Source organism: Colletotrichum destructivum, chromosome 9 (genome assembly GCF_034447905.1).
Source record: "Colletotrichum destructivum chromosome 9, complete sequence".
NCBI classification, from domain to species: Eukaryota; Fungi; Ascomycota; class Sordariomycetes; order Glomerellales; family Glomerellaceae; genus Colletotrichum; species Colletotrichum destructivum.
Window position 1 is genome coordinate 617,298 of NC_085904.1, and position 20,807 is coordinate 638,104.

Here is a 20,807-nt window from a genome sequence, read left to right on the forward strand (position 1 = left end):
TGTCCGTCCAGAACGTCACCTGAGACGGTGCAGCGTCTGGGAGTGCGGGGGAATCACGAGGGACCGGCTTGCGAGCTGCAAGGGGAAGGATTGGGGGAAGCGGGGGAGCTGATGATTGGTCGTGGAGGAGCACCATCTGGATTATGTAATGAGCGAGTTGGAGTTGCAACGCAAAGGCCTGAAGAGTGAGGACCAAAGGCTGCGGGGGAGCAAACGATACATGTGACTCTTGGTCGAGGTCATGTGACTCTCGGTTCGAGACGAACACCCGGAGGGGCACGGACGGTCGATGGCAGACCGACCTTCGGGCGGGATTAGTTCGGATATCGTCGGGCGTGCTTTCTTCGAGCAGGTCCGGTCCACAGGGCACTTGGCAATGGCACCAGCTGTCTAGAACTGTCATTCTGATTCCATCGCCCGGCTGGTGGCATCGTCATTACAAAGTATCGACAACTACACCAACAACAACACCAGCTAAGGGAGACGCTACCGTCACTTTTTCACTCTTTTCAATAATTCCACCCGGTTACTGACCGTGTCCCTGAACGCGAGCCGTTCGTGTACCGTTCTAGACCAGCCCCCGAGTCAGGTTCGGGCCCCGTCCGAGAATTTCTCCATTCGCCCACCGGCCACAGAGCCAATGAGCCGCTCTGTCGACCTCCCGCACGTGAACTTTTCCCAAGGTCTCCCCCCTCTTTCGCGCGCGGTGCTTTCCGCCGTGGGTTGTGTGGGAAAGGGCGCTGAAAGAATTCCCCCAGGATCCACCCGTCTGCCCCCAAGTCGGGGCTAGCGCCGAAACTGGGCCTCGGCTTTCTACCCCGTCTGGGGATCGGGGAGGAGACTCCGCATCGGACTTCATCCCCCTCGTCGCTCTTCGGGGCAGGCAGGAGAAGGGTTTTTTTTTGTCCCTTCCCATTTTTGTTTGCTTCTTCTTTTCTCTTGTGAAGTTCTCACCAACACCCCCCCTGGTCGCCGTGAGTTGAGCCTCGGCATCGAAGCGTATCATTCCGTCACACGATCGATCTGTCCTGCTGCGCCGCACCCGCAACGGGCGTGGGACTGCAGTCTGCGGACATTTGTACATGGACAATCAAGAAACTTGGCGGGCTTCGTGCCGGCCAGGGACACCGGATCGGCATGCCGCCACCTGTGTTGGTTCGCCCGCACCTTGGCTGATGCCACTCACCGTGTCCAAACCGGACCTCTCGCCGCCTGCTTGACCTTCTTTCTTCCCCTCAACTTGCCCCAGCCCCCATGTCGGCCCTTTTGTGCATCGCAGTTCGACAGACATGGTTCGACCTCGCGAATCACACGTCACATCCTCGACACCGGGTGCCGACTGCTCCCCCCCCATAGTTTGGGGAAGAAATGGGGTAGGCCGGTCACCAGGCCCATTGAAGAGGCAATACTTGCGGAGGCACCTTTTTTTCCAACGTGCTGAGACCACTTGTTAGATCTAGAATGAACCCAGTCAGATCATTTCCTGGCCATTCATGCCCCATATCGTGCGCACACTAAAAAATCTCCGCTCAGAAAGACCAGCCCACGTGCCGCGGCTCCGTCTTCCCCGTGCGAAAAGCTGCCCGCTCTCCGTTGTGGCATTGTCTGGCTCGTCCCCGAACCATGTGGGGACTTGTCAAACGATAACCCCATGGAGGACAGGGACAGGGGGGGCGTGTATGTGGGAGGAGAATGGAGATGTCATGTAACGGTGGGTAGTCGTCTTTAGTCTAGTCCAGTCCAGTCCAGTCCCGGTCCCTTGGTTGGACCGCCGTTGACCGGTGGCCGGCCCTGGTCTCAATGCCACGGCCGGGGTCGGGTATGTCTTTTTGCTTAAAAAGAGTCCATCGTCCCTCCCGCGTTCTCTGTGCGCGTCCCGTGTCTCTTTCCGTCCCTCGTCCTCTTTCCCCCCCTCCATCCACACCCGAGGATAGGTTCAGTCATCATGGCGACCCTTCAAGACTCCAAGTCTCACCCCGAGGTCGAGCATGACAACACCCCGTTCGACGAAAAGGCCGCCGCCGGCGAGGTCAAGGAGATCAATGCCGCTTCTGTGGCTCTCGCGGCTGCTCTTGAAGAGCGGCCGCCTAACATCTGGTCGCCCAACATGTTGAAGCTGTACTTCATCCTCGCCATCGGCTACTTGGTGTCGACCATGAACGGATTCGGTATGTTTCCCACGAAGCTATAACCATCTGGAACACAAAGAAGCTAACGCCCTGACAGACAGCTCTCTCATGGGAAGCCAGAACGCCATGCCCCAGTACCAAAAGACCTTCGGCCTCACAGGAGCCGGGTCGACCACCGGCATCGTCTTCATGATCTACCAGGTCGGCCAAGTCGCCAGCTTCCCCTTTTGCTCTCCGCTTGCGGATACGTACGGAAGGAGAGTGTGTATCTGGGTGGGATGCTTCATTGTCCTCGTCGGCACCGCTATTCAGACCCCGGCCAACACCCTCGGCCAGTTCATCGCGGGCCGCTTCGTCCTCGGCTTCGGTGCCTCGTTGGCCTCCGCCGCCGGGCCCGCCTACATCGTCGAGCTGGCGCACCCTAAGTACAGAGGAACCATGGCCGGCGCCTACAGTACGTAGACGTTCCTGACTTTGCTGTCGTCTTTCGTTTCTTGTGGCCCCTCGCTAACCGTACTTCTTTTAGACACCTTTTGGTGGCTCGGCAACATCCTCGCCGGGTGGACCACCTACGGAACGAACGAGCATCTCAATAACAGTTGGGCGTGGCGCATCCCTACCCTCGTTCAGGCTGGCATGCCCGCCGTCGTCATGTGCTTCATCATGTTCTTCCCCGAATCGCCCCGTTGGCTCATCTCCCACGACCGCGCCGAAGAGGCCCTTGCCATCCTCGCAAAGTACCACGGTGACGGCGACGCCAGCTCGCCCATCGTTCAACTTCAATATCAGGAAATTGTTGAGGACGACCGCCTCACGAGAGACGAGAACCCGTGGTGGGACATGCGCGAGCTGTTCAACACCAGGGCGGCCCGCTACCGGCTCGCCATGGTGGTTTTGATGGCCTTTTTCGGCCAGTGGAGTGGAAACAACGTCGTGTCTTACTTCATGGTATGTCACACCCATTCGAGGCTGATGCCAGGAGATTTAGAACCCTTCACTAACACGTGCAATAGCCGGAGATGTTTAAGCAAGCGGGAATCACGAGCGACAGCACCCAACTTTTGCTCACGGCTATCAACCCCATCTTCAGTCTCATTGCAGCCATCTACGGTGCTACTCTGCTCGATAAGCTGGGCAGGAGATTTATGATGATGGCTGGCCTTACCGGCGCTCTCGCCTCATACGTCATGCTGACCGCCTTCACTGCCGAGTCCGAGAAGAACCAAAACCTGTCATATGGTGTTATTGTGTCTATCTACCTCTTCGGCATCTGCTTTTCCTGGGGTTTTACACCGTTGCAGACACTGTACGCTGTCGAGTGCCTTGAGAACCGAACCCGTGCCAAAGGTTCCGCGGCGTCGTTTCTCTTCTTGAACATCGCCATCATTATCAACACCTATGGCATCAGCGTCGGAATTCAAAAGATTTCTTGGCGTCTCTACTTGGTTTTTATAATTTGGATCTGTATCGAACTTGTAATTATCTATTTTTGGTTCGTGGAGACCAGTGGAAAGACTTTGGAGGAGCTCAAGTCGATTTTCGAGGCACCCAACCCGAGAAAGGAATCTACAAAGAAGACCAAGGTTGTGGTCGATGGGGCTGGAAACGTTGTAAACGTTGGAGAGACTACGTCTAGCCTGTAGGTCTTCCTTGGAACTTACAGTATATAACGAAGAGGATTATGTATCAGAAGTGCCCGAGGTGGCAACCAGTCATGTATCTTAGTAAAAGTTGCATCGAGCGGAACACCTTTTGAATTTCAGAGCACCCGAACTTGAAAATTCCTGAGCTTGCCAATCGTTCCAAGCCACAATAGTGGCAGGGCTTGCGGAAACGTTCTTCGGAAACTGCGCGTCAAGCAGCATGGCAAGCCGGCGTAGGCCGATGCCGCGGGGTTCGCGGCGTTCGCGCGAGAATCACGGACTCGAAGCACAGGACCAAGAAACTTCGACCTCATGTTAGTTCCTAAGTTTCTAAGACCTGTTGCCTCCCGGCCTCGAAATTGGTTTGACTGCGAATCGATGGGTCGAGAAGTTTTCCCGGATCCTCCAATTGCCGTGCACTCCGCGGTGCCCCGCTTTTCGGATAAGAGCCGAGATTCAAGCCCCACCCGGCGCCGAGACAGCTCCGGTGGCCTGCCAGTGTTGCAGTCCTCAACAACGTCAAAAGGAGAACCATGATACGCGATAAACGACTTTTTTATCTAATCAAGGTTAGCGAGGGATGGTATTGCTCCGACCTGGAGGTCCTTGGTCATGTCTTCTTAGGCCTCAGAGCAAGCCCGTCCTTTCATCTCGACGACTTGTCCTTCGAGAAAACCATAATTAATCGTCCACGGGGTCGCCTTGTCATCCAAAGGCGAAACCCTGAAGCCTTTAATTTTTGTCTTCTCGCGGCTTTCTGTTCAAGCCCCTTTTGTTGTCGTTGGTACGACTTCCGCTGCCGGTGAGATCGTTCCTGCTCTGAGGGAGCGCCATGCTAATTGTTTCATCGACTTTCTCTTTTTGTAAAAGTAGACAATTCACCGGTTGGACTGCTTGGAAACAGCTGAAGCTCGTTCCTTCCTCGGGGTGGCTAAGGTACCCCTCACGTGATGTTGTTGACTCCGCTATGGGATGAAGGAACCTGCAACATAAGTCTGCCTACATGCCTATCTACCTACCTTGAATGGAAACCATACAGAGGTGGAAGGCGGAAGAGAGAGGCTGGGACGCCAATTAACATGACTCTTCCAAGGGAAGACTAGCGACTTCATCGTCGGGGGAGGGATATGAAAGGCAAGCACAAGTTTCTGCGCATCCCTGATTGAAAAGATTCGTTTTTGAAAGAATTGTTCGACTTTCAATTCCGTTGAAAGCAGAAGTCGCGCATCGATGAAAGTGGAAGTCATTATGGGTCTGTGGCAGGAGCTCCTTCCTTTGAACCAAAGCGCCCCACCAGTCTAACCACCTCCCTCTCTTCTTCATTTTCGCCAGCCCTGGATCTGCACACGCGAACAAGCCAGACGAAATAGACAATCACAATGCCTCGCACCCGCAGACCTACGCTGGCCACCTTGGCAGTCAAGACTACGGTCCCCACGACCACAAGAACATGAGCTGGAGAATGGCCCTGAAACTTCTGTCTAGTGTCTTGGGCGGTGTTGGCAACAATCGCTGCAATCGCAGCACCGTAAGTCTATTTGTTCTCTTCCGAGCTCAGTTGTAGGACTAACAACGATCGTAGAAGAGTTAGACCAGGGAGGATACCAAGGACGACGAGGCGCGCATCAAATCGTATCGAGTCCGACGCTGAGGCCAGGCTGGACGAAATCAAGAAGGCTGAGGCCTTGGTCGATGGCAAAGATGAGTTCAAGGAGGCCTTCACCTACCACAATCGAAACAACGTAAGTCTATGTGCCCTCTGAAAGGGCCCCTTTCTACAGAGACTACGGTACTAACAACAATCCCAGAAACGCAAGGCCGAGGACGAGGCCGAAGACGACGAGGCCCGCGTGAAGCGCCTCCGGGCCGAGCTAGAGGTCGTAACCAAGGAGGCCGAGGAGGCCCAGAAGAATGTCGCAGCCAAAGCGGCCGAGACCGCGAAGGCAATTGCCTTCATGAACGGCAAGGCTTTCTTGCTGGCGAAAGTCGGCAACATGGCCGAGAGTCAGGAGAAGGAAGAGTTCAAAGAGGCCCTTCAGGGTTTGAATCTCTGAGGAGAGATCCCCGCCCTGCTCCCCGCCCAGGACCAGTTAAGGATGGGAAAGGCTCAAAGAGGGGGGGGCGGGCAACCAGTGTGTGCCAATATGACCGTCTGCTGACTCACTGTACGGTGTCCGCGGACCGAATCGCTTGAGCTCGTATGTCGAATCGCTCGTGTGTCGAATCCTCCAGAGCTCGCGCATCGTGTCTTGTGTCGCTCGAAAATGTCGCTATGTGTGTGTGTGTGTGTGTGTGTTTGTGTTGTTGTTAGCATCGCTGCATCCAGTGCCGTACCCCCCCCTCTTTCAATCCCCAAGTTTCCCTTGACTACTTGGCTGATCAACGAGGGCATTTACCTCATCCACAACCAAACCGTCAAGGCATCATCCTGAGTAGCCGATTGGAGCGAGCAACCCCCAAGGTCCTCAAGCTCCGAAACCATGCTCCGTCAAGGGACGGCATCGGCCGAAACACTGTCATGAATCGGTAAGCCCAATCCACGACAGTGTCTAGCCGGCAGCCACGCCTCAATGAGGGGACAGAAGAACACATTGAACATTTTCGAACGTCGGTGATGCGCACGTTCGAATCAGAAACCCGCAAGTAGCAGGCCAAGATCCAATACAAAACATCTAAAAGAGGGGATTCATTTGGTCATTATCGGCGAGGGAACCATAGAGAACGAAACCGTATGCTTGCAATTGAATGCATTCATCCTTCACTGTCTTGTAATGTACAGCCCTTGCGTTGTTCTTCGACGCATTGTACCATATTACCCCCAAAACCAAGACATTCCGTTCGTCAAGCATTTTCAAACGCGAGTCGTAACCCACAGAAAAAGAGAAAAAGAGCGGGAAAAAACAAAAGAAGAAAAAAAGGAGGAGAGAAGAAGAAAAGAAAAGCTAGGCCTTGGGACCGGCGGTCTCCTCCGTCATCTGCCTGTAGGTAGGAAAGAAAGAAAAGTCAGTGTGATGAAGTGGATAAAGTAGGATGAAAAACTGAGTAAGTGCTTACTGGTCCTTGGCGGGCTGGAGGGCGGGGATCTCTCCCCAGAGATCCAAACCCCGAAGGGCCTCCTTCAACAGCTCTTTTTGATGGCCTTCGGCCATCTTGCTGACATAATTCAACAAGTAGGCCTTGGCGTTCACGAAGGCAGTTGCCTTCGCGGCCTTGGCCGCCATCTCCTCCGCCTTCTTGGCCATGGTGTCCGCCTCGGCCCTGAGGCGCTTGGCTCGACCCTCGTCATCCTCAGACTCGTTTTCTGCTTTCCGCTTCTAAAGTTGTTTGTCAGTAGGTTGAGTGAGGATTGTTGCAGGCAGGAAATGGGGTTTTACCTTTCCATTGCGGCTGTTGCTGCTGCTGCTGCTGCTGCTGCTGTTGTTGTTGTTGGTGGTGGTGGTGGTGGTGGTGGTGCTGTGACGGCGGTTGCCTCCGCCACCACGACCGCCAAACACGGCGTCCAAAAAACTATCTGCCGCTCTCTGGCGGTTGTTGTTGCGACGACTGGCCCCGCCGCCGCCACGACCGCCACCGCCGTTGCCGCCAATGGCGCTGGCCATTGCCCAGAGGCCCTGCGCCGCACGGGCGCTGTTGTTGTTGCTGCTGTTGCTGCGGGGCATCTTCATGGTTCCTAAGTCAGCATCTGAACCATCAAAAACGCTGACGAGAAACTGGAAAGACAGTAGAGAACATTACAGGTCCTTGAGGGGAGGAAGGAAGGTCGATAAACAGAGAGAGAGAACTGTTACTTACTGTGTGTGTGTGTGTCTGTATGTGTGTCTATGTGTGTGTCTGTGTGTGTATGCGTGTGTATGCGTGTGCGTATGCGTATTTGATTGGAAAAAAATTCGAAGGCGAGACTCTTTCGAAAATAAAATTCAACTACAACGATGGGCACGAAGAAGAAGAAGAAGAAGAAGAAGAGAAAGGTCTGAGATTGAGTAGACGAAAGGCAGCCAGGCGGCGGCCCTACTGCAGCCCTAGAGCTAGCCAAATACGGTAACTCAAATACTAAAGGAAGGAACGACTCTTGAAGGTATCGATGATCTTGTTCAGCATCCGTCATTGACACAGGTTGTCTAGGATCAGACTTCCAGTCCTGCTTAGCTAAAACTAACATCTTATATCCTAGTTTTAATAGAAATGTAGACCTCAGCTCAAGCTATATAGCGCAGATAAGTATTATTAGTGAAGTTTGTCTTATTCTTACAAAGCAGTCTCCAGTTTCTGCTGCTTAGGATTGTCATATTAGGAGATGACCGGAGCTGTCCCGGCGCCGGGTGGAGCATAGATGTTCGGCTGTTGTCCAAAAGAGTGGGGACTTCCCCCGAAACCTGAAGGGGCCATTAGCTCCTGCCCTCACTGAGGTAAGGGATGCCCTACGAGATTACGTCAGCACATTTCGTATCATTGTCCATCATAGCCGGAAGATACCATGGAGTAAAAACAACGCTGGTCATCCGCCTAGGGACCAGGATAAAAGACCTCAGGCCTTCTAATCGACGATGACCAGCGGCAAGCATAGATTACAGACAGAGATATCTGGGGGCAGCAGGAAGATATTCCTACGTGCGCGACGTCTTCCCCGCAACGAAGGCGGTAGTGGTCAAGCAGGAAACATCTCTGAACGTTTCTCGGGTCTTTATTTAGCTAAAGTGGCAACACTGGCTACTACCGCCGGAAGGCAGCAGCAGCAGCAGTAATATGAGCGTGTGACTTGCGATTCCTGGGTTTACGTACTGACTGACAATATAGAAGCCGAATGCTGAGGTCAAGACTAAGAAAGACGACGGCAGGGCCAGGGCTACGTGTTCTAATACTGAGGCTTGGAAACAGATGAAAGAGGCCGAGGAAGTCAACAACCGACGGTGATGATTCCAACGGCAACTGAATTCAGGCCGCAAGCTTTCTGGACGGGTATTCGGCGACGGGTAAATTGTAATGGAAGCCGTTCTTGTACCAACCGATAGGGCTTACTGGTCATCAGATGTGGGAAAAGTCCTCGATGTGCAGCAAGAGAGAGACGACTGCCATTGACTGGAAAACAGTTCTTTTTGAGTTGTTGCGAGTGCTGCTGCCGCCACGAGCAGGAGGGCAGGAGGGCAAGAGGGCAAGAGGACAAAAGGGCAGGAGGTCTGTCAGGAGGACCTGCCGAATGGTCCACCTAATCATTACCGTAAGGGCGTAACTTTGCTCCAAGAGTTTCGCTGGAAGGCTTTCACAATCTATTACTTCAGCGTCCGCAGTCTCTGTCGCGAGTCCCCATACAAAACGAAGATGACGCGTCCCCGCGTCGACAACCGAAAAATGGCCCAAAGAGTCCTGTTCGACGCCTTTGGCAGTCACCGCAACGACAACCGAAAGAGAGAAGCTTTGAACTTCATCAACGGCTTGCTTAGCGGTAGCAGTGGCGACGTCGTCCACCGACGCCGGAGTAACAACAACAACCGCAATGTAAGTGAATTGGATTACAAAACTGGTTTTGCCTACTAACGGCGAACCTAAGAAGCGCAAAGAACCGAACAAGCGAAAAGAACCGAACAAGTGCAAAGGTCAGCCAGCTACAGAAGAGACGGACGAAGACAAGGTCAAACGACTCGAGGCCGAGGTCAGCCGCTTGAAAGCCGAAGCAGAGAAGCACGGCAAGAGAGCGAAGGAGCTAAGAGAGTGTCATGATGGGTTTTAGGGGGGGTTGGGTCTGCGAGTCAGTCCTGAGACTCGGTCCAAGACGTAGATGCCCTCAAGATGGGTATGAACACCCTGCATTCGTCCTGAATCTCCATTCTAGAGGAATAGGCGCTTCTGATCCTTATTTCACCTACGCATTGCTTAATACAGTTATGAACCATGCTCTGTTTCCTCCCCCTCTATTGTGCCTGAGCTGCGTAGAGAGCGTTCTTACCACCTCTTTCAACAGGCCCCCCAGCCAGCCCTTCAGGGCGCCTGGAGGGATCCTTCATTCCGCTAGCCCTCTAGCCAGCCCTATGCTGCGCCTAAAGGGATCCCTAACATAGCCTTCCCTGTAGCCAGTCTGTCTGCTGCGTCCAGAGGGATCCCTCCATGAGAGCCCTCCGGGGCATGAATTATAAGCAGCCTTTCAGCCTGACAGGCCGTCAGAAAGATCTGGCTAGGAAGTCTAGATCAAGGCTAGAGCCAAAGCCCATGACTTCGAAGAGAGCAGAGGGAAAGGGAAGAGGCCCCTAGAAAGAGAAGCAAGGACTTAACCCCGGTTTTAAACTAGATAGGCCGTCTAACAATATAAAGAAGGGGACCCCTTGCTTCACAGATCCAAGCAGCAATCGCTTAGGAAGCTATAGGTTAACTGCAGGTAAGTCTGTCTGCTTGGCCCTCTAGACGGAGGGCTGGGTCCTCTGTGGCCCTCACTCTGGGCCCTCTGTAGGCCCGTCCATTGACCGTTGGCTGCACCTGCCAAGCAGCCTTTTAGACCCTCTAGATAGGAGTCTTGTGTCTAGAATCCAGAAACTCATTCAGTGTTTCTGAGGGGGTGTGTCATCATAGGTACAAGGGGGGGGGTCTGCAGATCAGTCCTGCAAGTCAGTCCTGAAGCTCGGTCCAAGACGTATATGCCCTCAAGACAAGTATAAATACCCTGCTTTCGTCCTGTATCTCCGTTCTAGAGGAATAGACGCCTCTGATTCATATTTCACCTACGTATTGCTCATCAAAGAAAGTATGCCGCGGAGATGGGATCTTTTGCTAACATCCCCAAGTCGCCAGGCTACAGACGAGAACGACGAGAGCCGGGCCAGGACTGAAGTTGAGAATAAACGGTGAAAAAAAGTATTGCATCACCGACCGTGACTAGGCTAGTGAGGCTGGCATTTACAAATAATCATCTGCGTGAAGAAATCCAAGAATAAGCCTGCACTTGTGCCATCGTTATCTTCAGTGCCAGACATCATCTACGTAAGCCAATCGCGGCCAGGAAGGTGGGTGATTCACGACAACAGGTCAAAGTTTGCAGAGCATGGGTTCATCAATATGTTTACTGCCTAGTCTATGTCTATGAACATTGATTCTATCTGGATGGGAAGATACGGTGCCTGCTTTTGGACGATTTGGTTCAATGGGTATGTGTGGATGTGTGTTTTGGTATTGTTTGATGGTGTCGAATAGTGTTGCATTGTGTGGATGATGGATGCCGCATTGTAAGGATGTGGCGTCTTATGGACTTATGCGTGGTTCTGGTATTCAGACTGGCTGCCTTGTGTGACAGGAAGCGTCGATGATGACGCCGGACTTCTGCCAGTGGTGCTTGAGTGTCTCAGTCTAGATTGTAGAGTGTTCCCGCAAGCGGATAGGCGTCTGGAGGCCTTTCGACTATGCGAAGACGAATGTTTGTTTAACTCGAACAGTGAGTGCCGTTCAAGTTTTTTGTGGTGTGTCCCGTTGGTCTAGTGGCTGGGGAAGTGTATGGTTGACGATAGCCTCGCTGGCGCCTCGGGGACGCGTAGTGGAGTGATGTTGCGTATGTTGCCGTGTCGGCTGTGGAAGCAAAACGTCCGGTTGAATGGGTGTGTTTGTGTGGCGGGAGCGAGCTTCCTTTTTAAACGAACGCCACAACGTCGCCTGTTGGTATTCTTGGACTTATTGAATCGGCGAACCCGTGCCTCTGAGTGTGTGTTGGGTTTTCGAGATGGAGATTGTTTGTGCGTTTCGAGTCTTCAAAACACCCCGTCGGTTTGATGATCTTGGGCAGTGGATGTGGATTCGAAGCCTCGGGTCGTCTTGTAAAGTTGCTGACCGCATTGTTTTGACTGTTTCTGTGCAGCGTTAGCTCGTGTACTCGTTTGGGAGGCAACCAACTTACCATGGTATGGTGTCTACAGCAGTCAATATGATCGTGATCCAATGAATGACTTGACCCCAAATCAATCTTCCAGCAGGCCCCTTTCCCCTCCCCTCCAGACTTCCTCGCTGTCCAAGACACGCTTCAGCATGTTCCCCCTCTGCCTCTCCTCTCAAACTTCAATGTCTTCCTGCCCAGGCTCCCTCCAGTCTTTCCGCATCTCCTAGTTCCCCTTGCGCCCAATCCGGTCTCCTCGCGCTCATCCCAGTTTCCTTCACATCCCCCTTTATTTCCCGTAGCTCCATCAATCCATCTTGCGAGCCTGTGAATTGATGCTCGTGTGTGAGTGACGTTCTCTTTTCCCCATCCTTTCCCATCTCTTTCCATTTCCCATTTTCTTGGATCCCCTTCTCCCGGATCATTTTCATGCGGCCTTCTTTGTTAGTTCTCTCTTATTTTGGTTGTTGTATATTCTCGGAACGGTCTCCTCGTCGTGCCATGTGTTGGTAAAGCAGGGTGTGCATGAAGTGCAATTTTGTGTGTTTGTAAAGTGCTGCGTTCATGCATTGGTGTTTTTCGTAGAGCAGTGAGTCTGCCGAGCCTTTTTTTCGTTGAGCACACTTGATCTAGGATTATGAGTTCGCAAAGTGGTATTTGTAGAGTGGTGTTCGGGGAAGGTGTTCGTTGGCGGTCTTCGTAAAGTGGTACCTTGCGGAGGCATGTGTTCGTGGAGCAGTGCATGTGTTTTCGAATGGTGTATGTGTACACAGGTACAATTGCGGAGGTAGACTTCAAATCTGCTTGGCGGTGTTCTTGTTTACGCTGGCTTCTTCGATTCGTTCCAGCGATAGCGGTCAACTGCATATAACCATCTGGAGACTGGCGCCCCGGACACCTGTCACCATCGGGAGATCAGGACTTCAAGCAACCCATGACCGGATCATACCTTTCTTGAAAGTAGCCATAGCGAGATGGTACTTTCGCTCCCTCCCAGAGACCTGCCAATTTCATGGATTTGAAACATCAGTTGCGTTTGAGGTATGCAAACATGCCCCCTTCCTTTCCTCCCCCTTCTGGGGAGTTGCGCCTGGTGTGGGACTTCCATCGGTTTCTCTCCGTGTCAAATACTTTCCAATCACATCTGCGGACTGTGGTCAGGAAGGTGCCAAATCCGCGAGCGCAATTCCTCCCCAAGTCGGACAGGGGAGGAGAGGACCTTCTCTGTCGATGTTTTCTTCCTACCTTCTGTACTCTTGCCCTCTTTCGTTCCTCGTCACATTGTGTGAGAACGACGCCGGATGGTAAGCTGTAGATGCCAGCCGGGCTGGCCTCCTCATGGTCGTGGACACTAACTAGACCACTATCGCCTCGCCCCACGATTCGGAACCTACCGGATCTGCTTCCTTATAGGGTGGTGCCGTGGCATGGCTACCAGGCCAAAGATAGGAATGGCGGAACTAGGAAAGCGTGGATGGCAGGCAGGGTCTGGTCTCCGATTCTCGACCTTTCTTTCTCATCGATCTCCGTCACAGCCCCGAAATTTGCATTGCCCTAGTATGGATTGCATGTTTGACACCTATCATTGAGTCTGGTGAGTCTTGTTTGGGTCCTTGAGTATAGATTTATCGTGAGGGTGGAAGGCGACGTTCATAGGCAGCCTGGGCAGGAACGCAAAAACGCGTCTGCTCAGCTGCGCTTGGCCACATGGTCAACCCTCATCTTTGCAGATACTGTCACTCGGAGAGCGCTGACGCATGAGATAGCTACCTCAAAGTGGGAAGGTAGGCAACGCCTCGCCTTTGATGGGGCAGTAGCCTTGTGACTAACAAGAAGACCTAAGCTTGCTGACACGAGCGCCTCCAACTGAAGATGACGGGGTTTCCTCCATGATCCGGCCGGATCTCTTCGGGGTTGACAACAAGACCATTACGGCCCATAGGTACTTCATGTTTTTTCATGTGTCTTTTTCCAAGCCTGCGAGCTTTAAAAGCTGACTCAAGAGCGGACAGGAGTTCAGGGGTCTGTCGCTCAATCCAAGCATTTGGCTTAGGCCATGGGCCAAAAGTCAGTTTCCGCCAAGATTCGTTACCGCGAGAGTCCATACAGTCGCCTCAAGAGCGCAGCACCCCAGCCTTATACGGACACTGAGTCAGGAAGCCTGTTCCACACCCGCCCTTTAATAATACAATTTGGACTTCCTCTCACGTCATTCGACATGTCTTCTCCTCGTCAGGTCCCGAACCACGCGGGTGGCCATATCTTTACACTGAAGAACCCCAGACCATCAATCCCGATCGGATCCACCAATCCCGCGGCGGCATTCCCGCTCTGAGGGAGGATTCGGACCCTGCCGTCCACCTCTTCCCGATTCGGCCATCTACCGCTTCCCGCATCTGGCCTGGTCCCATGCCACCCCGCGAGCTCATGGGGACTCAGATCCGGTGGGATCCGAATCGTGGGGCGGAAAGACGGGCGTCGCCTTCTTTCTTCGTTTGATGCTGCTCCCTGAGTCCCATTCAGACAACGCGAATCGAAGGAACAGAAGGGAGACGACGAGAAAACCGAGAAGAACGAGGAAGCCAGTTACAGGAGGACCGAGAATATGAGTGGAAATGGACGTACCCAGGGACAAAGCTTAAAGATACAACCTCGAAGCTGTTCCTGTCGGCTATGTCCCCCGCATGAGCTGCTACCGACAGCGGTCCCCTTGCAGAGTTGCGCTAGATGCTGCCACCGCTGCCGATTCGCGTCGGATATAGGAAAGCAACCCTCAATTTGGGAACGCGGCAGCGAGTCCCACGCGTCTCGTGATCGAAGAGGAGAGCCCGAGTCCGAGGAACCAGACCGTTGTACATCACGCCATGCCCGGTAATCACACACCACGCCACCCACCATTCCTCTTATAAACCATCATGTGATGACCCGGATGACAGGATTCGCGTTCCTTTTCGGGTCTCCAAGATCTTGGAACCGGCGGATGAAGACAGCCTTGGCTGCCCCAGGGTGCCTGGGACCTGCGTGCGCGGATGAACCTCTCTCTCCTCTCTCTTTTCTTGATCCTCGACTCAGCTTTGATCCTCGAAGCGGAAGCATTCCCTCCTTCAGAGACAAACGGGCGTAGTGCCTCCGGCACGTCGGCAAGCTTGTTGCCGCGACCTCATCTGGCAGGGCGTCGTAGAGCCTGATTGATTGATGGAAATTTGAGTGCGGCAGTCTTGACTCGTCCTCTTCCCGGGGGGCGGAGTCGCGATAATGTGCTCGACTTCCCCACAGGAAGGAGGCGATTATCCGCTCTCACCATTGTGGCACCGCGTTCTCTCTGGGGTCTGTTAAAGGAACGGCTGGATGTACTAGGCTTTCATTTATAGTATCGACTTCAGCCGCCGGCGTCGATCTTGTTTCTCCTATTCTGTATCCTCAAAAGATCCTTATCTCACCTTGAGTATAGTCTCAGAGGCCACTCAGCGTCCCTTCTTCGACGACTCGATAACAGTCGGCGGCCCAAGATGAAGTACGCCAACCTCCTTCTGGCAGCCCTCGCGGTTCCAATCCAGGCCGCCTTCACATGGAAGAGTGTGAAAACGGGTGCTGGTGGCGGATTTGTGCCTTCCATTGTAGGATTCAAAGAGGCCGCTACAAAATTCTCAAGCTGATTATTGTTCGAAAGGTTTTCCATCCTACTACCAAGGGCGTCGCCTACGCCAGGACCGACATCGGCGGTCTCTACCGCCTCAACGCGGACGACTCGTGGACTGCTGTGACCGACGCCAACGAGTTCGCTTCGGACTCTAAGTGGTCGAGATGGGGCGTAGACGCGCTTGCGTTGGATCCGCAAGACGACAAGAAGGTCTTCATCGCGGTGGGAACCTACACCAACAGCTGGTGAGAACAGGCTTGGGCCTCTTGATGTTGTTGGACTGTCTGCTAACCCTCGTTAGGGACCCGAACAACGGAGAGATTGCACGCAGTTCAGACCGAGGACAGACGTGGCAGTTCGCAAGCCTCCCTTTTAAGGTAGGAATGACAGAAGCCTCTGGGTTCGCCAGGCTAACACACATGCCAGGTTGGCGGAAACATGCCGGGAAGAGGAAATGGGGAGCGTCTTGCCGTTGACCCCAAGAACTCCAACATCGTCTACTTCGGCGCCCGAAGTGGCAACGGGCTCTGGAAGAGCACCAACGGAGGTATGAAAAACCCACGCCCAAGTCAGTCTTCGTCTTCTGACCCTACCCAGGCGCAAGCTTTTCCAAGGTCTCCTCCTTCACCGCCGTCGGCACGTTCCGCGCTGGCCCTGCCGGCGACGAGTACAGCGGTGACATCCAGGGCCTTAACTTCGTCACCTTCGACCCTACCTCTGCTCTCGTGGGTGGTGCCACGTCCCGTATTTTCGTCGGCGTTGCCGAGAACGCCACGTCTTCTATCTACGTCTCCAACGACGCTGGCTCTACTTGGTCTGCTGTCGCCGGCCAGCCTGGCCGATACTTCCCTCACAAGGGAAGGATTCAGCCGGCCGAAAAGGCTCTCTACATAAGCTACTCTGACGGCACCGGCCCTTATGATGGCTCTTCTGGTGCTGTCTGGAGATACGACATTGCTGCCGGGACTTGGAAGGATATCACCCCTGTTGCCCCTGGTCCGGACTTGTACCACGGTTTTGGTAAGTCCAATGAATACCCCTGCTATGTCCCTTACCCCAGCAGGTCAAAGTACCTGTGGCTATTACGTGGAAAAGGGACTTGTAGAAACTGCGAAAACAGATGCTAACGCAACCCAGGCGGGCTGAGTGTGGACTTGCAAAAGCCCGGCACCCTGATCGTTGCCTCCCTGAACAGCTGGTGGCCCGATGCAAAGCTCTTCAGATCGACCGACTCTGGTAACACATGGAAGCCAATCTGGACCTGGGGCACCGACGGCAACCAGAACCTGAGCTACGTCCAGACTTCTCCAAAGGTAAGCAGTTTACCAGTCTCCTATGGTGGACAGCAAACGCTAGCAGCTCAGCCACTGACACACCCCATAGGCGCCCTGGATCAAGACCAACTTCCTCGACGTCGACACCAAGGACCTGGGTTGGATGATCGAGTCCCTCGAGATCGACCCTACCGACTCCAACCACTGGCTGTGGGGAACCGGACTTACCATCTTCGGCGGCCGAGACCTGACCAACTGGGACACGGGAGCCAAGGTGAACATCCAGTCCCTGGCAGACGGCATCGAGGAGATGTCCATTCAGGACCTCGCCAGCGCCCCCGGCGGGTCGGAGCTTCTCGCCGCCACTTACGATAACAACGGCTTCACCTACAAGACGCGCAGCAGCCTCGACGTCTCGCCCCAGACCACCTGGACGACCCCGATGTGGGCAAGCGCCGTGGGCGTCGACTACGCCGGGAACAAGCCTGCGAACGTAGTCAGAATTGGGAATGTTGCCGGAACCCAGCAGCTGGCGGTGAGCTCCGACGGCGGCGGTGGCTGGTACATCAACTACGCCGCAGGAACCACCCAGTACGGTGGATCGGTGGCTTATTCGGCGGACGCTGACATCATCCTCTGGTCGACGGCAACCCTCGGCGTGCAGCGGAGCGCCAACCAGGGCTCCCTCGCCGTCGTCGCCAGCATCCCCGCCGGCGCCGTCATCGCCAGCGATAAGCGCAACAACACCGTCTTCTACGGCGGCTCAGGCGGCAGCTTCTACCGCTCCACCAACGGCGGCGCGACCTTTGCCACCGCGGGATCCCTCGGCTCCGCTTCCGAGATCCGTCACGTCGAGGCGCACCCCGTCAAGGCCGGCGACGTCTGGGTCTCGACCAACGTCGGCATCTTCCACAGCACCGACTACGGCTCCACCTTCACCCTGGTCTCCACGACGCTGACGAACACCAACAAGGTCGCCCTCGGCAAGGGCTCCGGCTCCAACTGGAACGTCTACGCCTTCGGCACCGGCCCCGCGGGCCGACGGCTCTACGGCAGCGCCGACCTCGGCGCGTCCTGGACGGACCTCCAGGGCACCCAGAGCTTCGGCGCCATCGACAGCGCCAAGCTCGCCGGCTCCGGAAACGAGGAGAACCTGGTGTACGTCGGCACCAACGGCCGCGGCGCCTTCTACGCCTCGGGCGTCATCGGCTCTTCCGGCGGCGGGCAGACCTCTACGGCCCCGACGTCTTCCAGCAGGCCGTCCAGCAGCAGCAGCAGCAGCAACACCTCGCCGGCCCCTGTGACCTCATCGACTTCGTCGGTCAGGACCACCCTGGTGACCTCTACTTCCACGATCCGCATCTCCTCCAGCTCCGCGGTCCGCACCTCCACGAGCTCTGCCCCGGCTTCCACGGCGACCAACCTGGCGAAGCAGTTTGAGCAGTGTGCCGGCGGGCCGAACTGGAACGGCCCGACGCAGTGCGTGCCGCCGTTTGTCTGCAAGTACGCGAACGAGTGGTACTCTCAGTGCGTGTAAGCACTATCGTGAGAGCGATTGATTGTTGATGATAGTCAATCTGCAATCATATTGATGAGAGGGTTTCATGACTGCTTTCTGTGTGTAGAAAATCAGGTAGTCAGAGTTACCCTCGTTTCAACCAAATCACAAGTTTGATCCTGGAAACCCAACTCGCGCTGATCATGTCCCACGAATCATTTTTCAATGACCCTTTCCTTGTTTCGTGGCCAATCGTGATGAGAAGATACAGTCGGTGGTCAGCCATCCGGATATTTCTAATCGGTATTGATGTACCGGAGACGACGTCCGATCGGCCCCACTTCGGTCCGTTTACTCCAGTGTTCGCACCGGCCTTGAACGGAGTGACATGCAACGGGCGATATGCACTCTAAAACCAGATGTCATTTCAGTTATCCGTTCAAAAATCTTTAGTTGGGGAACGAACAACAAAGGCTGAAGAGCGAAAGCCGCCGAAAGAATGAGAAGTTATATTTATACAATGAGAAGCACAATTAACGATGTGTCTTTATGTATTTCGAAATTCAGCCTGTCTGCCATGATCAAATCATAGCATACCGTTCCCATGGCACAATAATAGCGCAACGGGGCCGCCCTTCTCGTTCCACCCACAATCTATCGGCTGTGGACCGTAACACCGGCCCCCCCACGCTGCCGACGCAAGAGTTGCGTCCAGTGTCCGATCTCGCTTCAACGTGGGCCCGATGCAGCTAGGCCCAGCTGGGAATCATCGACTTCCCCTCTTCCCGCCCCTCTCGCGAAGGCCGTCAAAATAGCACCTCGACCAAGACTAAGCTGGTGAGAGTGCTATGTAATATCTTGAATCATTGTCGAGGGTCTGCTCTTGTTTTTGCCAAACAACGCACGGAATACAGAACACAATGGCGCCGACTCCTACCCCGGGTGCCAACGACCCCTTGGCTAATTTTTATGCGAAGTAAATCGAATGCACGCTTTCGTTAGCTTTCGTTAAGGTTACCATGCTGACCCCTGCCAGAGTTGATGAGCTCGAAAGCGTCTTCATTGAACGTATGTAACGAGCGCCCATTTCTGGGATTGCGCCGATTTTACTCACGCCTGTGCCACAGGACTCGGGGATGCAGTCAAGATCCCATCAATCTCTGCCCAAGCAGACCGGAGGAAGGATGTATTCGAGGTACGGACCCAACGGAAATTTCACAATTTACAAGTCCCAGCAAGAGCATGAGGTCGTCAAGCTGCCGGTGCTAACCCCAAGCCAGATGAGTGAATGGGTCGCCGCCAAGATGAGAACTGTCGGGATCGACGTCACACTCAAACCTCTTGGCAAGCAAGCGGGCACCGACCTTGAGCTTCCACCCTTGGTGCTGGGACGATACGGCAAGGACCCGCAAAAGCCAACAGTCCTCGTGTACTGCCATTACGATGTCCAGCCCGCCTCTCTCGAGGACGGCTGGAAGCACGAGCCGTTCGTGATGACGGTCGAGGACAACGGCAGGCTCTGCGGGCGCGGCACTTCGGACGACAAGGGCCCCCTGATCGGGTGGATCAACATGATCGAGGCGTTCCAAAAGGTCGACGTCGACGTGCCGGCCAACCTGGTCTTCTGCTTCGAGGGCATGGAGGAGAACGGGTCTTTCGGCCTCCGGGAGGCCCTGGAGGAGGAGGCGGACAAGTACTTCGCCGACGTGGACGTCGTCTGCATCGCCGACGTCGTGTGGGTCAGCGACGAGCAGCTCAGCATCCCGCAGGGCCTGAGGGGCATCATCTTCTACCTGGTGACCATCACCGGCGCGAGGCAGGACGCCCACAGCGGCGGCTTTGGCGGCCAGATCTCGGAGCCGATGATCGACATGGTGAACATCATGGCGTCGCTGGTGGACTCGAACGGAAAGATCTTAATTCCCGGCATCTACGACAACGTCCAACCCGTCACGGAAAAGGAGTACGAGAGCTACAAAGAGCTCAACATCTCCGAGGACTCCTTGTACGGCGGCACGGGAGGGAGAAGTCTCCACGACAACCAGGCCGATGCCCTGATCGCTCGGTAAGCCTCTATTCCGTCTGGCGCCTGAACGTTGCGTTAACAACACCCGGACAGATGGAAGAAGCCGTCCCTTAGTCTCCACCGAATCGAGAACGCGTTGCCCGGCGCCGGGGCCGTCACCTCGATCCCTGCGAAGCTGGTTGGAAAGTTCAGCATTCGGACTGTGCCCTTTATGAAGGCGGAGGAGATTGACGTAATCGTGCGGAGGCACATCCAAGACCGGTTCGCCAGCCTCGGAAGCAAGAACGACATCGAGATCGAGGCGTACCCGAGCGACTGGTTCTACGAGGACGCCGGCCATTGGAACTACCAGGCGGCAATCCGGGCAACTCGGAATGTCTGGGGTGTCGACCCAGCCATGACGTGCGAGGGTGGCAGGTAAGTAGTGACTTCTGGCCTAGGAGACACTCGATCTTTGATCTCGGCAGCTGACACCGTCTCAGTATACCCATCGCCCTGGACTTCAAGAAGATCCTGAAGAAAAACGTCCTGTTGCTTCCCGTTGGGAGACCCACGGATGGGCAGCACAGCACCAACGAAAAGCTTGATAAGAGCAACTAGTGAGTGGCTTATCCGTGAGCGAATCGATTATTGGATATGGCTGACGTGGGGCAACAGCATCAATGCCATCAAGCTCTACGGGTCTTACCTGAGGGAGGCAGCAACCTTGTGGCGTGAGAATAAAAACAGGGTGTCTAGTGCATAACCTTTG

General features: G+C 54.6%; 6 protein-coding genes across 6 annotated transcripts; 5 read left to right on the forward strand and 1 right to left on the reverse strand.

Annotated features, from left to right (window-relative positions):
- The first annotated feature begins 1,877 nt into the window (after nt 1-1,877).
- On the forward strand, nt 1,878-3,813 carry CDEST_13295 (Putative major facilitator, sugar transporter, major facilitator superfamily). The gene is made up of 4 exons (XM_062929451.1): nt 1,878-2,168; nt 2,227-2,583; nt 2,656-3,077; nt 3,143-3,813. The coding sequence occupies exons 1-4, from the start codon at nt 1,946-1,948 to the stop codon at nt 3,770-3,772; spliced, it is 1,632 nt and encodes a 543-aa protein (XP_062785502.1). The 5' UTR covers nt 1,878-1,945; the 3' UTR covers nt 3,773-3,813.
- Nucleotides 3,814-5,020: 1,207 nt separating this feature from the next.
- Nucleotides 5,021-5,826, forward strand: CDEST_13296 (uncharacterized protein; the record flags this gene model as incomplete). Its single annotated transcript, XM_062929452.1, has 4 exons — nt 5,021-5,024; nt 5,169-5,202; nt 5,358-5,514; nt 5,581-5,826. 4 exons carry the CDS (start codon nt 5,021-5,023, stop codon nt 5,824-5,826), a joined length of 441 nt encoding a protein of 146 aa, XP_062785503.1.
- Nucleotides 5,827-6,714: 888 nt separating this feature from the next.
- On the reverse strand, nt 6,715-7,014 carry CDEST_13297 (uncharacterized protein; the record flags this gene model as incomplete). The annotated part of the gene is made up of 2 exons (XM_062929453.1): nt 6,715-6,751; nt 6,827-7,014. The coding sequence occupies 2 exons, from the start codon at nt 7,012-7,014 to the stop codon at nt 6,715-6,717; spliced, it is 225 nt and encodes a 74-aa protein (XP_062785504.1).
- Nucleotides 7,015-9,118: 2,104 nt separating this feature from the next.
- CDEST_13298 (uncharacterized protein) lies at nt 9,119-9,497 on the forward strand (the record flags this gene model as incomplete). Its single annotated transcript, XM_062929454.1, has 2 exons — nt 9,119-9,265; nt 9,318-9,497. The coding sequence occupies 2 exons, from the start codon at nt 9,119-9,121 to the stop codon at nt 9,495-9,497; spliced, it is 327 nt and encodes a 108-aa protein (XP_062785505.1).
- Nucleotides 9,498-15,014: 5,517 nt separating this feature from the next.
- Nucleotides 15,015-18,213, forward strand: CDEST_13299 (Putative Cellulose-binding domain, fungal, WD40/YVTN repeat-like-containing domain superfamily). The gene is made up of 7 exons (XM_062929455.1): nt 15,015-15,235; nt 15,289-15,503; nt 15,560-15,635; nt 15,685-15,805; nt 15,856-16,278; nt 16,396-16,571; nt 16,642-18,213. The coding sequence occupies exons 1-7, from the start codon at nt 15,128-15,130 to the stop codon at nt 18,067-18,069; spliced, it is 2,547 nt and encodes an 848-aa protein (XP_062785506.1). The 5' UTR covers nt 15,015-15,127; the 3' UTR covers nt 18,070-18,213.
- Nucleotides 18,214-18,825: 612 nt separating this feature from the next.
- On the forward strand, nt 18,826-20,806 carry CDEST_13300 (Putative peptidase M20). The gene is made up of 7 exons (XM_062929456.1): nt 18,826-19,006; nt 19,067-19,098; nt 19,158-19,225; nt 19,311-20,095; nt 20,150-20,473; nt 20,539-20,655; nt 20,714-20,806. The coding sequence occupies exons 1-7, from the start codon at nt 18,951-18,953 to the stop codon at nt 20,799-20,801; spliced, it is 1,470 nt and encodes a 489-aa protein (XP_062785507.1). The 5' UTR covers nt 18,826-18,950; the 3' UTR covers nt 20,802-20,806.
- Nucleotide 20,807: the final 1 nt, after the last annotated feature.

What these genes read in the sequence shown, in the direction of transcription:
- CDEST_13295 (XM_062929451.1), top strand. Translation starts at nt 1,946, where the DNA reads ATGGCGACCCTTCAAGACTCCAAGTCTCACCCCGAGGTCGAGCATGAC. An exon ending in GTCGACCATGAACGGATTCG is followed by an intron (nt 2,169 to 2,226) that starts GTATGTTTCCCA and finishes ACGCCCTGACAG; the next exon opens with ACAGCTCTCTCATGGGAAGC. An exon ending in AACCATGGCCGGCGCCTACA is followed by an intron (nt 2,584 to 2,655) that starts GTACGTAGACGT and finishes TACTTCTTTTAG; the next exon opens with ACACCTTTTGGTGGCTCGGC.
- CDEST_13299 (XM_062929455.1), top strand. Translation starts at nt 15,128, where the DNA reads ATGAAGTACGCCAACCTCCTTCTGGCAGCCCTCGCGGTTCCAATCCAG. An exon ending in GGAACCTACACCAACAGCTG is followed by an intron (nt 15,504 to 15,559) that starts GTGAGAACAGGC and finishes AACCCTCGTTAG; the next exon opens with GGACCCGAACAACGGAGAGA. An exon ending in TCGCAAGCCTCCCTTTTAAG is followed by an intron (nt 15,636 to 15,684) that starts GTAGGAATGACA and finishes CACACATGCCAG; the next exon opens with GTTGGCGGAAACATGCCGGG.
- CDEST_13300 (XM_062929456.1), top strand. Translation starts at nt 18,951, where the DNA reads ATGGCGCCGACTCCTACCCCGGGTGCCAACGACCCCTTGGCTAATTTT. An exon ending in GCCGATGCCCTGATCGCTCG is followed by an intron (nt 20,096 to 20,149) that starts GTAAGCCTCTAT and finishes ACACCCGGACAG; the next exon opens with ATGGAAGAAGCCGTCCCTTA. An exon ending in ATGACGTGCGAGGGTGGCAG is followed by an intron (nt 20,474 to 20,538) that starts GTAAGTAGTGAC and finishes ACACCGTCTCAG; the next exon opens with TATACCCATCGCCCTGGACT.